Source organism: Dasypus novemcinctus, chromosome 23, assembly GCF_030445035.2.
Source record: "Dasypus novemcinctus isolate mDasNov1 chromosome 23, mDasNov1.1.hap2, whole genome shotgun sequence".
Taxonomy (NCBI): Eukaryota; Metazoa; Chordata; class Mammalia; order Cingulata; family Dasypodidae; genus Dasypus; species Dasypus novemcinctus.
The window spans coordinates 887,547-903,086 of NC_080695.1; the positions used below are offsets into that span (position 1 = coordinate 887,547).

General features: G+C 56.3%; 1 protein-coding gene across 1 annotated transcript in view; it reads left to right on the forward strand.

Moving 5' to 3' along the window:
- The window catches only part of LOC131275671 (mastin-like), a 1,686-nt gene extending 1,550 nt beyond the window's left edge, over positions 1–136 (forward strand). The window contains exon 5 of the mRNA XM_058286728.1: positions 31–136. Coding sequence (XP_058142711.1) covers positions 31–136 — 106 coding nt within the window. The remainder of the gene's footprint in view (positions 1–30) is intronic.
- Positions 137–15,540: the final 15,404 nt, after the last annotated feature.

The following is a 15,540-nucleotide window of genomic DNA, read 5'->3' on the forward strand; positions in this document are numbered from 1 at the left end:
TGACAGGCTCCCAGGCTCTGTGTCCCACAGGGGGGTGGAGATGGCCCAGGACCACCGCTCCCCTCCCCCCCCCCCGTCTGTGCCTATTAAACTCGGTGGAAAGCAGCTGGCGCTCCGCGTTCTTGTCTGTGGGTGACCGGGGCTTGGGGGGCTCTGGGGCAGGGGATGGGGCCAGCCTGGGCGTTTGCACCTCGCGGCCTTGGCCTGTCCTGGCCATGCGGGGGTGGGTGGCTGGTCCCACAGACTCAGCAGCCCCTGCCCTCAGGTCTCCCCCTTCGCCCTTCCCCCGCCCTCCCACCCCCTCTTCTCTCATCCCCTTCCCTCTTTCCTCCTTTCTGTCCGTCGCTCAGTTTTTCCATCTCCCTTTTCCTGGAGTTGGTTCTGACCCTTGGATCCTGGGATCTTGTTTCCAATGGAAGACGCCACTTCCCGTGACCTGGCCGAGGCCTCGTCCCTCCTGTCACCCCAACATGGGGACAAGCCTGGAACCCAGCCCCTGGCCCCTGCACACGCTGCTGACTCACTTTTCCTAAAGGCCTCAGTTTTCCAGTTTTCCCCACTATAAGCAATACATGTCCCCGCCCCCCTCGGCTGACAGGCTGGCGTTGAACTTGGGGTGCCGCATGATCTGAGTCACCTTTGTCACCCAGTCGGGCTCATAGAGCCTCAGCTGCTCACCTGGACCCTAAAGGCACAAGCTTCCCAATCTTCCCTGGGGGGGGGGGTTGTGAACTGAAGCTTCTCAGAGGGAGCCTGGTGGGGGGGCCAGGGGCCTGGGCTCAGCGCAGAGCAGGGACCTCCCAGGGGCTCAGAGCCAGGGACAGCCAGACCCTGGAGAGGGGGTGCCCGAACCCTGATCCACCCCACCCCAGGAACCCGAGCTCCCAGTTTCTACCTCCTAAATCACATCAGGGCTGGGGGGTCACTCACGGCACAACACAGTGAGCTGCAGTCAGCACCCACTTGGGGTGGACAAGGGAGCCCCCGCACTGGTGCGTCCATTGGCCGTAGTCTTTATAATTTCCTCAGGCTGACCTGCCAGGGCCACTTGCCGAGGGGGAATCCCGACCCCCTACGATGCCCACCAGCTCGGCCCCTGGGCCCTGGGCTGGGTGAGCAGAGCGAGGAGTGAGCAGGGACCAGGCGGCCCCCCCGCAGCCCAGCTGGCCTCTCAGCCCCCCAGGAGGCGCCGCCCTTGTCCCCCTCCCCGGGCTGGTGCTGAGGGGGACAGGGCAGCTGGGCAGGGGCAGGGCCGGGGTCAGGACTCACCCGGGAAGGCGAGGACGGAGCCCCCCAGGCAGGGCAGGGCCAGGAAGAGCAGCCGCGGCATCTGCAGGGGAGGCCGGTGTGGGTGGGGGGTCAGGGCTCCCCGGCTGGGGCCTCGGGAGGGGCAGGGTCCTTACCTCCCCGGGTCTCCCAAGGGCGCTGCTGAGTCTCCTTCCGCCTCGCCGGCTGCGCCTGAGTCCTAGCCTGGGCGCTTCGAGGCCCAAACCCCCTGCCCAGAGCGCCCCGCGTGTCCCTCCGCCCGCGCGCCGCTTCCCACCCCGGGCTCGAGGCTGAGCGACCCCTCGCACCACCGCGGCCGCAGTTCCGTCTGGGACCGCACGGGGGCGCGTAGGGCCTCGAGTCGCCATTGAGCGTGAGGGGGCGGGGGCGCTCCTGGGGTTCCCTGAAAACCATTTGGACAAACGGCCACCGCGGCAGCGCAGCTGCTTTTCGGGATGGGGAGGGGCTAAGGGTTTTGGCATTTCTAGGAGTGACCCTGTGCCCGTGGGACGTGTGTGCCTCAGTGTCCCCAGTGTGGCCCCCGTGGGCCCTAGGACGAGGGTCACCGCATGTCCTCGAGCCACGCCCTCGGCTGGACATGAAGCCCCGGGAAGCCCCATCCCTGGGGCCCTGCCCTGAACTGCTTTCCTGCCCCTGCTCCAAGCAGCGGGGGGCTGGGGCGCCTGGGTGCAGCCCCTGGGCCGGTTCCTCCTGGAGCTGACCTGGGCAGGGACCCTGGGGGGGCAGGACGCGCTGGGAGGAGGAGGGGTGTGGCAGGAGGGAGGGGCACTGGGGGCTGCCGGGAGCCTCTGGGGGCGCCTGGAGCCCAGACCCGCCGGGGCAGCCTGGGGGCCGCTGTAGATGCGCCTCGGGGTCTCCATCCTCGGGGAGGGGCCTGAGCTCCAGCCCCCGCCAGCTGGGGCAGGGCAAGGGGTGACCCCCATTTCCTCCCGAGGCCTCAGATCAAGGCACACGGCGGCCCTGGAGCCCCCGAGGCAGTGGACCCCGGGAGGGGCGGGGCCTCCAGCCCTGCTGCTCAGACACCCCCGGTCAGAGGGGGCTCCTGCCAGGGCACGCTGTCCTGGAACAGGAGGCTCTTCAGGGGGGGGACAGGGTCCCCCAGGACCCACTCTGCAGTCAGGGCTGCCAGGGGCCTCGCCCTCCAAGGACGGGCTGCCCAAAGCTCCCTCCACCCTGGCCGGCCCTGCCCCTGCTCGGGGACCCGCCTGCGTCCAGACGGCGCCGTGCAGCTCCAGGACGCTGGTTCCAGCGGGGGCCGCAGGCTGCCCGGGACCCCCGTCTCTGCATGTGTCAGAGGCCCCAACCCCGAGAGCCCGGGGGCCCGGGTAGGACGGGGAGCCTGGACCAGCTCCCTCGAGTCCACGGAAATCAGGTGGCACAGGTGGCCCCCAGGAGGGAGGGACGGATGCCCCTGGAGGCCCAGCTGGGCCACGTCCCCCTCCCCGCCCAGCGCCCTGACCTGGCAGGGAGGCTTGACCTGCTCTGGACCTGGGGCCTCAGGCCCTGGGGTGGGGGCGGGGCAGGGGACAAGAGGGACCAGAGAGTGTAGACGTGCTGTGCGTGCGGCCAGGCTCTGGCATCCGACCACCAGCTCGAGGTAGCTCCTGGCCTGGCCTCGTGGAGATTGGAAATGACCAGGAGACCACAGCCGCACCACGGCTTCCTCTGCTCTTTCAACGTCTCGGTGGTGACCGTGGCAAGAGCCGAGTAAACGTTTCCCTGTCATCTGATCTGGGACACACAGACATGAGAACCTCACTGTCTCCACTGAGCTTTGGTTATTATGCATCAGGAGACGTAGCCCCGGGGAAAAGTCTGAGACCATGAAATGAGTTAAAATTAGAGTCCAGGAGGGCGGGGGAAGGAGCAGGTGAACGGCGGGGGTGGGGAGGTGGGGGCGGGGGAAATTTATGCTTCTGGGGTTAAAACTACGAGGCTGGGAATGTTCTTTTGGGAAACATGGCGGGGGAGGTTACTCGTGTCGGGTGTTGGGGAGGGGGCGACAGGACAGGGGCCGGGGCGGGCTTCTGTGGAACAGGTCAGCGTTCACCTCGTCAGAGTGTGCTGTGTCAGGGGGCAGCCCCACACCACAAGCAGGAAACGAGGAAACGCCGTCCTGGGGAGTCCTGCTGTGTTCTCAAGTAGAGCCAAGCGTCCTCGAGAACGCAGCAGAGCCTAATAAAGTAAACCAGAGCAATATGTCAAGCCGCCATAATTATTGCAAGTGACTGTGAATCTCATTCTTCCAAAAGTGAAGCTTAGCTGTTACCGCAGGTGCTGAGGGGAGAGGGAGGCAAGAGTAGACTAGATCTAGGGCATTTTCAGGGCATCAGAGTTGTTCTGCCTAATCTCACAGCAATGGACACAGGCCATTTTAAATTTTGTCAAAATGTATAACAGAGTTCAGTCTAAAATAGACACCATAAGGTAAATCATTGACCATGGTAAGTAGCAATGCTGCAATATTCGTACATCAATTGTACGAAATGTACCATCCTCATGTAAATGTGTTTATGGGGGGGAAGGGAAAAGGGGGAGGATGTTGGGTATATGAGAATCCCCTGTAATCTGTAAGCGACTTTTATGTAATCTAAAGCTTCTTTGAAGATAACATGAAAAAAAATTAAGACACTGGGAGAATAATTAGAAGAAAATGTCACCGTACATACCAGACAGCAGATCTCATAGTGATGAAAGACACAATGTCAAAATTTTTTAAATACCTCAAATTTTTTCATTTTTTATTTCTAAAAAACTGTCATTATTATTTCATCTTGTTAATTTTGTTTTTTTTTAAGATTTTTTATTTATTTTTCTCGCCTCCCCCCCCAGTTGTTTGCTCTCTGTGTCCATTCCCTATGTGTTCTGTGTCCACTTGTATTCTTGTCATTGGCACCTGGAATCTGTCTCGTTTTTGTGGCGTCATCTTGCTGCATCAACTCTCTGTGTGTGCAGCACCATTCCTGGGCAGGTGCCCGTTTTTCTCGCTGGGGCTCTCCTTACGGGGCATACTCCTTGAGCATGTGTCTCCCCTACGCAGGGCCACCCCTGCGTGGCCTGGCACTCCTTGTGCGCATCAGCACTGTGCGTGGGCCAGCTCATCACAGGGGTCAGGAGGCCCTGGGTTTGAACCTTGACCCTCCTATGTGGTAGGCGGACGCCCTATCTGTTGGGGCAAATCCACTTCCCTTCTCATTAATTTTAGTTGGTTATTTTGTTGGTGTCATCTTTGAAGTAGTTTTGGATCACAGAAGGGTCAGAACTGTGGCAGGGGAGGGTCATTGGTGCAGGCGTCAGTGTTAGGGTCCATGGGAGGGGGCTCACCTGAGGCACACCTGTAAGGCTTGTGAGTGTTCAAGTGTTCACAGCACATGGTCATGCTGTGTGGAGAGCCACACGATAACTGAAAGAATAGCGAATTCTCATCCTGGGAGCTCGGCCCCATTCTCTAATGGGACAGCAACAGGCCCTCAAGTACAGGTTCAGTGCCTAGTGAAGGAGGATGGACCATTGCAGTAGGCCCTTGATAGTGATGATGGCACTTTTCGACCTTTTCTTGTGAAACTGAAACTAAGCTAGTATTATAGGGTGCCTACGAGTTACATTCCTATGAGCCTCCTTTTTGCTCAAATATGGTCCCTCTCTAAGCCAAACCCAGCGCATAAATGCATTACCTTCCCACCCACTCCCACCCAGGGTGGGACATGACTCCAGGGGATGAGCCTCCCTGGCACTCAGGGATTATTACCAAGCACCAACTACCAATGCACCTGGAAAAAGACCTGGACCAAAAGAGTGAAGGTTAAATACAAATGAGTTTTTATGGCTAAGAGATTTCAAAGTGGGTTGGGAGATCATTCGTGAGGTTATACTCATGTACATCTCAGCAGGATCTGATTGACTGCCACAGTAACTATTGCCTCAAATAGTAGGACTCCTGAGGGCTCTAGAGACATCCAGATAGCACAGGCAGGGCAGACAGTTCAGGAGTTTGGCACCCTGCCAGTGGGCCCTACTTTCGAATATATGCGCCTCAGTGTGACAGAGCTGGACTCAGTTGTGTTTTCCCTACACATGGCTCTTCCAAGCCCTTTGTATTTGAAGCTATGGTTAGTACTAGAGTGGAGAGGTGTATGTCCAAGAGTCTTAAATCTTTGGGCTGTTCATGAGCCAGTTGGGCCCTGAATCTCAATAGTGTCACAGCACCTACTCTCCAGTTCATTGGCTTCACCCAGGACAAGTAACAAGGAGATGATGACGGACAATGACCATCCCAAGGAACAGATAGAGCCTGAGATGCAAGCAAGTTAGTCTCATCCATCAGCCCTATGGACCTAAGCCCCCTCTCAATTAGAGGCAGAGTGGGCATCACCATCCCAACATCTTCAGGAATGTGGATGAACGGTGGACTAGAGTAGACTTACAGTTATTCTACTATAGACCTATTGTCATTCCAGCAGTGGAAGAACTTTTAGCATTGATGTGGAGGCAGTGGCCACTGGAGGTTCTGAGGAGAGAGAGAGGGAAAAACAAGTGTAATATTGGGGCATTTTGGGGACATTTAATTGTCCTGAATGATGTTGCAATGATGGATACAACCATTATATATTTTGTCATTACTTACAAATTGTGTGAGACAGAGTGTAAAGTACAATGTAAATTATACCCCATGCTTGATGGCAATGCTCAACGTGTGTTCACCAATCACAGCGAATGTACCACACTGATGAAGGATGTTGTTAACATGGGAAAGTGTGAGAGATGCATGGAGTGGGGCATATGGGGATCCCCTCTATTTTTATGTAATATTTATGTAATCTTTAAAGTATATTTAAAAAATAAAATAAAATAAAGTAGAGTCCAGTAAGGGAATGAGGCAAAGTATAGAATTTAAAAAGTAAAGCCAGAGGAACTGGGAGAGGGACCAGCCTTGAGCTGAAGTGACATTCTGGGAAATGCAAAAGTATAGAGACAGTAATGCCTCAGTGCTTGCCAGGGATTTGGGGGTCAGGGGAAGGAGGAATAGGTGAGCGTGGGGGCTTTGCAGGGCAGTGAAGCTGCTCTGACTCCCCAGTGGAGGATACGTGCCAGCAGGCATTTGTCAAAGTCCAGAGACCTGCGCGGCATCGAGGGAACCCCAGAGCAAAGTGTGGGCTTCATTTACTGCTAACACAGTGTTGACTCAGCATTGCACCATCGTGCCAGAAAAATGCAAGCTACTGGGGAGCGAGTGTGCTCAGCGGTTGAGCACCTGCTTGGCATGGAGAGGTCCCGGGTCAATCCCTGGCACCTGCTGAAGGAAATTAGAAATGCAGGACACTGACGACCAGGCCACTCCTGGGGCAGGGGGCGGGGACCCTTTAACCCGACAGCCGCCCTGACAAGAAAGTCTTAACACAGAGAGAAAAGGGGACAAACGGAAAGGGGGAAATGGCGCAACCAGGGGGTCTGCAGACGCCTGGGCCCGGGGCTGGGGCCGTGCGGGTCCCCCTCAGGCCCGCGGAACCGCCCCCCGCCGCCCCGCGCATGGCTCTCTACCGCCCCCAGGCGGCCACGCCGTGCGGGCAGCGGCGCCCTCAGGCCGCGGCGTTTTCCCGGAGTGACCCGGGGAAGCTGTGGGGCGACTGTGGCTTCCCCGTCGCATCACGCAGGGGCCACGAGGCCCCGTCCCCAGCTGGTGGGCAGGACGCCAGGCCCCGGCCGCGCCCTCGCAGCTCCTGCTGCCTGCGCTCTGGTTCCTCTCTCACCTGTCCCTGCCTCCCCCGCTGACCCTGAGCCCCTCCTGCCCCACGGCTTGCACGGGTGTGCGCGTCGCACTCTCCCTGCCCCTGCCGCCACCATCTGACTGCCGTGCTCCTCTGCCTCCACCGTCTGTCTGGGCTTGCTGTGCCTCCTCCATGGCTGCCATCGCCATCTGCCTGGCCGTGGCTCGGTGTCCCTTTGCAGGCACTGGGCCGAGTGTAGCCTCAGGAGCTTTTGGGGTTCACACCTGCGGCCGGCAGGGAGCACGTGGGCTGCCTGAGGGCTGAACCCCATCCCCCTGGGTCCCCTCCGTGTGGGCTCCTGCAGGTCAGCCAAGAGGGAGGGGCCGTGGTCAAGCGACCCTCCAACGCTGTCTCGGCCCAGCAGCTGGGGGGTTGGCGTGCGGGGACCCCAGCGTGCCTGCACCTCCCGATCTGCTCAGAGGTCCCCTGGTCTGGCGGAAACCACGTGCGATCTGGGCCCTTGCGCCTCGGTGCTGGCTGGGAGGGGGTCGCTCGCTCACCGGAGAAGAGGCTGGACCCCTGCCGGTGCGGCCCTCGGTGCAGACGCTGTCCCGCAGTGCCAGCCCTCCTGCTTCAGTGCAGACGGTGCCAGGCCCCCTGCACCTCAGCCCCAGGCTCCGCTTCCCGGGCCCTCTCCGGAACCCGCCTCCTCAGACCCCGCCCCTCGCCCCGCGCTGGACTCTGCCCCAGGCTCCGCCGCGGACCACGCCTCCTCAGGCTCCGCCCTGCCCCAGGCCCCGCCCGCTCAGGCTCCGCCCCACCTCGGCCCCTCCTCCCAAAGCCCCGCCCCTCTCCCGCCTCCTCAGGCTCCGCCCCGGCCCCGCCTCCTCAGGTTCCGCCCCGGTTCTGCCTCCTCAGGCTCCGCCCCGGCCACGCCTCCTCAGGCTCCGCCCCGGCCCGGCTCGCCTCCTCAGGCTCCGCCCCGGCCCGGCCCCGCCTCCTCGGGCTCCGCCCCACCCGGGCCCCGCCTCCCCCGGTTCCGCCCCGGCCCCGCCTCCTCAGGCTCCGCCTCTCAGGCTCCGCCCCTGGTCCCGCCTCCTCAGGTTCCGCCTCCTCAGGCTCCGCCCCCGGCCCCACCTCCTCAGGCTCCACTCCGGCCCCACCCCGCCTCCTCAGGCTCCGCCCCCGGCCCCGCCTCCTCAGGCCCCGCCTCCTCAGGCCCCGTCCCTGGCCCCGCCTCCCGGCGCTGGCCGGCTCCAAACCCAGCCGCGTGTCCGCAGGGCGGGGGCTCACCTGTCTCCCCACAAGACCGAGGCTGCCCCCGACCTGAGGGTGCGGCGGGTCGAGGGGCTCGCGCTGCCCCCCCAGGGCCTCCGTCCTGCTGGCGCCGCCGCGGGCAGAGGAGCGCGGGCGCCCGGAGGGAGGGGAGGCGCGCGGGCGAGGACGCGGGCAGCGGCCGGGGCTGCGGGCCGCGGGGGCACGAGGAGCCGCAGCCCGCGCAGCCCGCGCCCCGACGGCGGCGACCGACGCGGAGCCTCGGCTGGAGGCCAGCCCCCCCGTGCAGGCCCCGCCCTCTCGGAGCCCCCTCGGCCTCGCGCAGGGGGGCGGCCCCTTCGCGCCCCGGGGCAGGAGGCGGGGCCCGGCCAGCGCCCGGCGGCCACAGGTCTCGAGGCGGCCGGGGGACCCCAAACCACGGCAGGCCCCGGCCCGCCCCTCGGCGCTGCGCCCCCCGCCCTGCAGCCCCGGCTCCCCCCGGAAGCTGCGCCTGCAGCGCCCGCGCCCCCGCCCCGGCCCGGCCTGCGCGCGGCGGAGCTGCCCCGGCCCGCGCCCTGCGCCGCCCCTCGCCCCCGCCAGGGCTGCTGGGCTCCCGGCGCCTCGTGTGGCCCCCCTTGCCCGCCCCGGGAGCCCCCAGGAGCCTGCGCCGTCGGGGGGTGGGGGGGTCTCCAGCAGGGCCACACCCACGCCTGGGGGTCCCTCCTCCTCCCGGCTGGGTTAGGCCGCGTGGGGGGCAAGGTCCCCGGTCCCGAGGTGGCAGAGCCGGGGCTTGGGGGCGGGTATTTGTCTTAATTCTATTCCACTGATCAATGTGTCTATCTTTATGCCAGTACCATGCGTTTTGACCACTGTAGCTTTGTAATATGTTTCAAGGTCAGGCAGTGAAATTCCTCCCACATTGCTCTTCTTTTTTAAAATGCTTTTGGCTATTTGGATGCACTTTCCCTTCCAAATGAACGTGGTAATTGCCTTTTCTAATTCTGTAAAGTTGTTGGGATTTTGATTGGTATTGCATTGAATCTATAAAACAGTTTGAGTAAGATTGACATCTTTGCAATATTTTTTCTTCCAGTTCATGAACACAGAATATCTTTCCATTTGTTTAAGTCTTTTAAAATTTCTTTTAGCACTTTTTTGTAATTTTATGCATATAGGTTTTCTTTCTTGTCAAATTAATTCCTAGAAATTTAAAATTTTTCATTGCTATTGAAAATGGAGTTTTCTCCCTGATTTCTTCCTCAGATTGTTCAGTGCTAGTATACAAAAACACTGCTGATTTTTGCTTGTTGATCCTATATCCTGCCACTTTGCCAAACTTATTTATTAACTCAAGTAGCTTTGTTGTGGATACTTCAGAATTTTCTAAGTACATGATCACCAAATATTAATTTTTTAATCTTCCCCAAACCCTGGGCGTTTGGTACAGATGCCATCCCTGTTTTATTTTTAAAAGGTACATAGATCACACGAAATGTTATATTAAAATATATAGTTGGAGGGCGGGGCAAGATGGTGTCTGAGTGAGTGCACCTGATAGTCTCTCCTGCAAAGAAGCGGCTGGGCAGCGTTGGAAATTCTCCAGGACCAGGCTGTTTTGGGGTTTTGCAGGGCAGGAGGTGTCTGGACATCGACGGTGACAGAGAAGATTCGTGTAAAAGGAGCTACCAAGGAGTGAACCCAGGACCTTGTACATGAGAAGCAGGTGTTCAACGACTGGGCTACATCCGCTCCCCAATGAGAGTTGGCTTTTTCATTTGTTTGTTTGTTGTTTTAGGAAGTACCAGGGATCAAACCCAGGGCCTCATACATGGGAAGCAGGAGCTCAGCTACTTAAGGTACCTCTGCTCCCATCATTAGACATTAGACATAAAACCATAATGAGAATCCTCTACCTGCCTAATACCATTGCTAAAATTATAAATATTGAACACAACAAGCGTTAGCAAAGATTTGAAGCCACTGAAACTCTCAGGCACTACTGGGAGAAATGGAACATGATATAGCCACTTTAGTAACAGTTCAGCGGTTTCTTAAAATGTTAAACATACACATATGATAGTATGATCCAGCCATTCTACTCCTAAATGTTTACCAAAAAGAAATGAAAGCCTATGTCCATGCAAAGACATGTATAGAAATGTTTTTGGTATCTTAATTTGTTGGAAGCAACCTAAATTGCCATCATTGTGTTTTACATGCAATAGAACACAATACAGCAATAAAAAGAAATAAATAATAAAGCAATCTGGATAAACTTCAAAATAATTATGCTGAGTGAAAGAAGCCAACGGAGAGGGAAAAAAAGTATATAGTATAAGATTCAATTTACACAAAATTCTAGAATGTAAACTAACCTGTAGTGACAGAAAGCAGATTAGAGGCTGCCTGGGAATGAAGGGTAAGAAAAAGGAAAAGGTGGGGAGGGCAGTATTTTAAAGGGACAGAAAGAAATTTTTAGGGTGAAGGTTATGGTTAGGTTTATAAACATCTTAATCAAAATTATGGGTATAGACGTATGTCAAATCTCATCTAAGAAAGAAGGAAGTTCTGAGACATGCTGTAACATGGAAGAACCTTGAAAGCATTATGCTCAGTGAAATAAGCAGGTCACTTAAGGACAAATACTATTTGATGTCACTTATAAGAGATGTCTAGAAAAAGCAAATCTATAGGGTATATTAGAGGTTACCAAGGGATACGGGGGAGCAGCAAGGTAAATGTGTGTTTGGTGGATCTGTAATAAAACTCATCAAATTGTAAAAAAAAATTTAAAAAATAAAATATACAGTTGGTTCCCATATACTTCACTCCCTACACCCCCTCACTCCTCCCACATTAACAACTTCTTTCGGGAAACGGACTTTGGCCCAGTGGTTAGGGCGTCCGTCTACCATATGGGAGGTCCGCGGTTCAAACCCCGGGCCTCCTTGACTCGTGTGGAGCTGGCCATGTGCAGTGCTGATGCGCGCAAGGAGTGCCGTGCCACGCAAGGGTGTCCCCCGCGTGGGGGAGCCCCACGCGCAAGGAGTGCACCCATAAGGAGAGCTGCCCAGCGTGAAAAGAAAGAGCAGCCTGCCCAGGAATGGCGCCGCCCACACTTCCCGTGCCGCTGACGACAACAGAAGCGGACAAAGAAACAAGACGCAGCATATAGACACAGAGAACAGACAACCAGGGGAGGGGGGGGGATTAAATAAATAAATAAATCTTTAAAAAAAAAAAAACAACTTCTTTCATTAGTGTGGGGCATTCTCTGCCATTGGTGCATACATTTTGGAACACTGCTACACAGCATGGATTATAGTTTACACTGTAGTTTACACTCTCCCCCAGCCCATTCAGTGGGTTATGACAGGACATACAATGTCCCGCCTCTGTCCCTGCAATATCAACCAGGACAACTCCAAGTCCTGAAAATGCCCCCACATCACACCCACTTTTCCCTCTCTCTGCCTTCAGCAACTCTCATGGCCACTGTCTCCACATCAATGATATAATTTCTTCCATTGCCAGAGTCGCAATAATTCCATAGTAGAATACCACTAAGTCCACTCGAGTGCATATTTTATTCCGCCATCCTGAGGACCCTGGACCATCCCTGTTTCTAATGAGAGACTCACAGTGCAGAGGCCCAGGGCACCCGGTGAGGGAGCAGAGCAGCTGCAATCGAGCCCGAGACCCTGGTGGGCCGTCTCAGGCTTGGCCCCCATCTACACCACTTCTAGGTCAGAAAGAGACCCAGCCCTGTTTTCTCCTATTTGTTTGCACCTTTATTTGATTTGTAGTTCACTCTAGCATATGGGTGAAGATCAGGGTCCAGCTTTGTTTTTCTCCACACAGTAAGCGAGCTTTCCCACAACAGCCTCTGAGCACCTGTCCTCCCCCTGCAGCCCCAGGCCCACCCCCAGCCCCCATGCATGTATGCACGTGAATGTATGCAGGCTTTTGCTGACATGTATCCCGATCCACCTGCTCGTTGTCGTTGCTGCACTGTGCTCGGTCCCCATGGCTGGCAGCCAATGGCCACAGGTGAAAGCTTCAGAGAACAGACACGTGGCAGCCCATGATCTCAAGCCCACTCATCCAGGTGGGCTTGGCCGCCCGCTCCCTCAGTGCCGCAGGGCTGAGCTGCAGGTGTGGGTGGGTGGGGCTCTTACCTGGACAGGGAAGAATCCTGTGTTGCATCAAAGCCAGGAGTTCTCAGTGGCAGAAAAACCCAAACGGCGCTTGGAGAGGTGGAGGAACACATTTATTATATGCAGGCCCAGAGGAGAGTCGATCTCCAGATTCTGAGCCCCGATTCTCAGTTTCCATAGGCTTATCTAGGCTTTCTGTGGGACTAGCATGACTCTTGTTCATTGGTTAATGCGTTGCTAGGCAAAATTTTGCAAGTGGGGTTACAGAAGCAGAAGGCAGGTGCAAGGTCAAGTTCTCTCAGACTGATTTACGGAAGTGGGGGGCAGGAATGGTTCATTGGATTATAGAAGTGGGGGGCAGGTGTGGCTCATTAGATAGTCCCTTGCAAGGCCATGCTTTTTATTTCTCAACATTTCCTCCCCTTTGATGCCCTTATAATTTTTATAGGGCGTCACTTGTGCTAAGTGGAAAAAGAACTTAAGGCAGCAAAGCATTTTATGAGACATAAGTACATTATTAAGATCAGTATTTTAAAACTACGCTCCGGTTTCTGGGAGCTGTGGTTGTTAGTTTAGTCTCCAACAGTAAGTTGAGCAGTTTGAAGAGGAGCAGGAACCACAGGGAACAGGAGGCCAACTCGTCATGTGATGGCAATTCCCAGTGGCACTGGGCAATTCAGATTTTCAAGAGACAGTCAGTACAGGGTGAGGTATCCAGGCATCTTATTTTTCACTGGAGTGTGCCCTTCTAATTCTAGTATGATGAATCCAAGGGGCAATACGTGAAAGTTTGAGAGCAGTGGGGGTTATAAGGATAACAGTATGTGGGCACATCCAGGTGGGCTGGAGAGGTTCCTTTTCCCAGGTCTTTACCCAAACCAGATCTCTGGTTAAGTGTGGGTGTACCGGGTGACCTAATGGGATGGGATCCCAAGACAGGATAGCTTTGTGTATTTGAGCTAGGGTTTTTTAACTGCTGGAGGGTGGAACTTACGCCAGTTTCTCCTAGGTGTCCGAGATTTCCCTCGAGGTTGGAGTAAGTGGGGGTGGTCATTCAAACAGAATTTCAAAAGGTGAATCTCCTGAGGGTCTGGGGGTGCATCTGACTTTAAGGCGGGCGAATGGGAGCAGATTTACTCATGGCAGGCCAGTTATTTTGTTGCTTTTGTTGTTTTTAATACAATTGGCTAGGGTGGTTTTGAGGGTTCGATTCATGTGTTTTCCTTTCCCTGAGCTCTGGGGCCTATATGCTGGGTGGAGTTTCCACTTAATTTCTAACATTTTTCTAGCTTTGGACGACGGCTGCTATGAAAGCCGGGCCATTGTCGCTGCTTATGGATAAGGGCATCCCATACTAGGGAACTATTTCTCGGAGCAAAAGTTTAGTTACTTTTTTGCTTTTTCAGTGTGGGTGGGAACACCACCCTTAGGCCACTCCAATTTACACAGAGTGCGGAGAGTTCTGGGGGACATACGGACACCATAATCCCCGGAAAAGCCCTTCTTGAAGTTTTTTTAAACATACAATCAAAGACTGTGAGTTTGGACTGTGATGACCCCATCCCTGAGCTGGTGTCGCAGGACAAACCAAGGAGGGAGCCTCTCATAAGGCCACTCAGATGCCCACCTGTCCATGTCTCTCATGAGAACTTAGGCTCGTCTTAACTAAGGCGTACATGTAGACTCGGGATTGGCCGTTATGCTGTACGGCGTAGCCGCGGGGTGCAGGTCGGGGCCCACTCGGACTCCACAGCGCAGGCCGTGGGGCCACAGACTGGATCAGCAGAGGCCTCTCCATCCCCAGTCACTCCCTCAGTCACTCAGAGGCTCCACGGTCCCACCCAAGGGACTGCCCTGTCCTGGAATCTCGAATCTCGAGATTTTGGGAGGTGATCAGTCTCCCCTTCTGGATGGAGACAGACCTGACTGGGACTCAGAACCTTGGGGCTTTACCTTTCTAGCATCTCCTGGTGTTCCATCCACCTCTCCACCAAGTCAGGCCAGGGAGGACGCGGCCCACAGGGGTCCTTTCCCTGAAGAAGGCCCCATCAAGGGGACAGGTGGCACCACCTTTCTATGTGGAGATTTCTGCCAGCTGTGCCCACCAATCCCATACCGGAAACTCAAAGGGCCTGCTCTGGGGCTTTTCCTGGTCAGGGAACCAAACGTTGCTGCAAAACCAGGAGTGCTGAGTGACAGAAATGCCCGAACGTCACTTGTAGGGGCAAAGGAACAGATTTTTTATGCATGGGCCCAGAGGAGAGTCAATCTCCAAATTCTGAGCCCCATTTCTCAGTTTTCGTAGGTTTATATAGGATTTTATGTGGGACTAGCATGGCTCTCGCTCATTGGCTAATGTGTTGCTAGGTGAGATTTTGCAAGTGGGGTTACAAAGCAGAAGGCAGGTGCAAGGCCATGCTCTCACTGGCCGGTTATAGAAGTGGGGGCAGGAGTGGCTCATTAGATGGTCTCCCGCAAGGCCATGCTTTTTATTTCTCAACACTCTCCTTGCTCCCTGAGGCTCTGGGCAGAATCCAGCTCCTCGGGGGCTCAGGGCTGAGGCCACTGCCCTGCTGTCCCCACCCAGGGACCACTCTCAGCTGCAGGGGCCACTCTGGGGTCCTTCTGCAGAACCCCTTCTCAGCGCTGGAGACACCTCATCCCCCCAAGTCCCCTCCCACTTCAGCCCCTCTGACTTCAGCGTCTGGGACCAGCTGGAGAAAACGCCCTGCAGTTAAAGGCTCACCTGTGGGGCCAGGCCCACCTGGCCAGTCCCCGCCCCTGAAGGTCGACCTGCCTGGGTCTTTAGTGACATCCACAAATCCCCTCGCGGCGCTTCCCAGGTTGAGCCTAATGGAGTCACCAGGGATGGGCCTCCCGGGGCCCTTACACCGTCCCTGCGCTCAGAGCCCGCGTGCTTGGATCTCAGCTCCCAAGTTCCTCCTTTTAAAACAGCGGCACGTGGGGGTGAATTTAATACGCAGACCCTCATGGACTTGAGGGCGCAGTGTGACGGGTTTCAGCTCCACAATCACGACATGAGCCGTTTCCATCGCCCCCAACCCCCTGCCCTCTTGGGGGTGAGTGGGGGATCTGACACGAGGAGGATCCCCCAACAGGGTTCGCCCGGCTCCCTG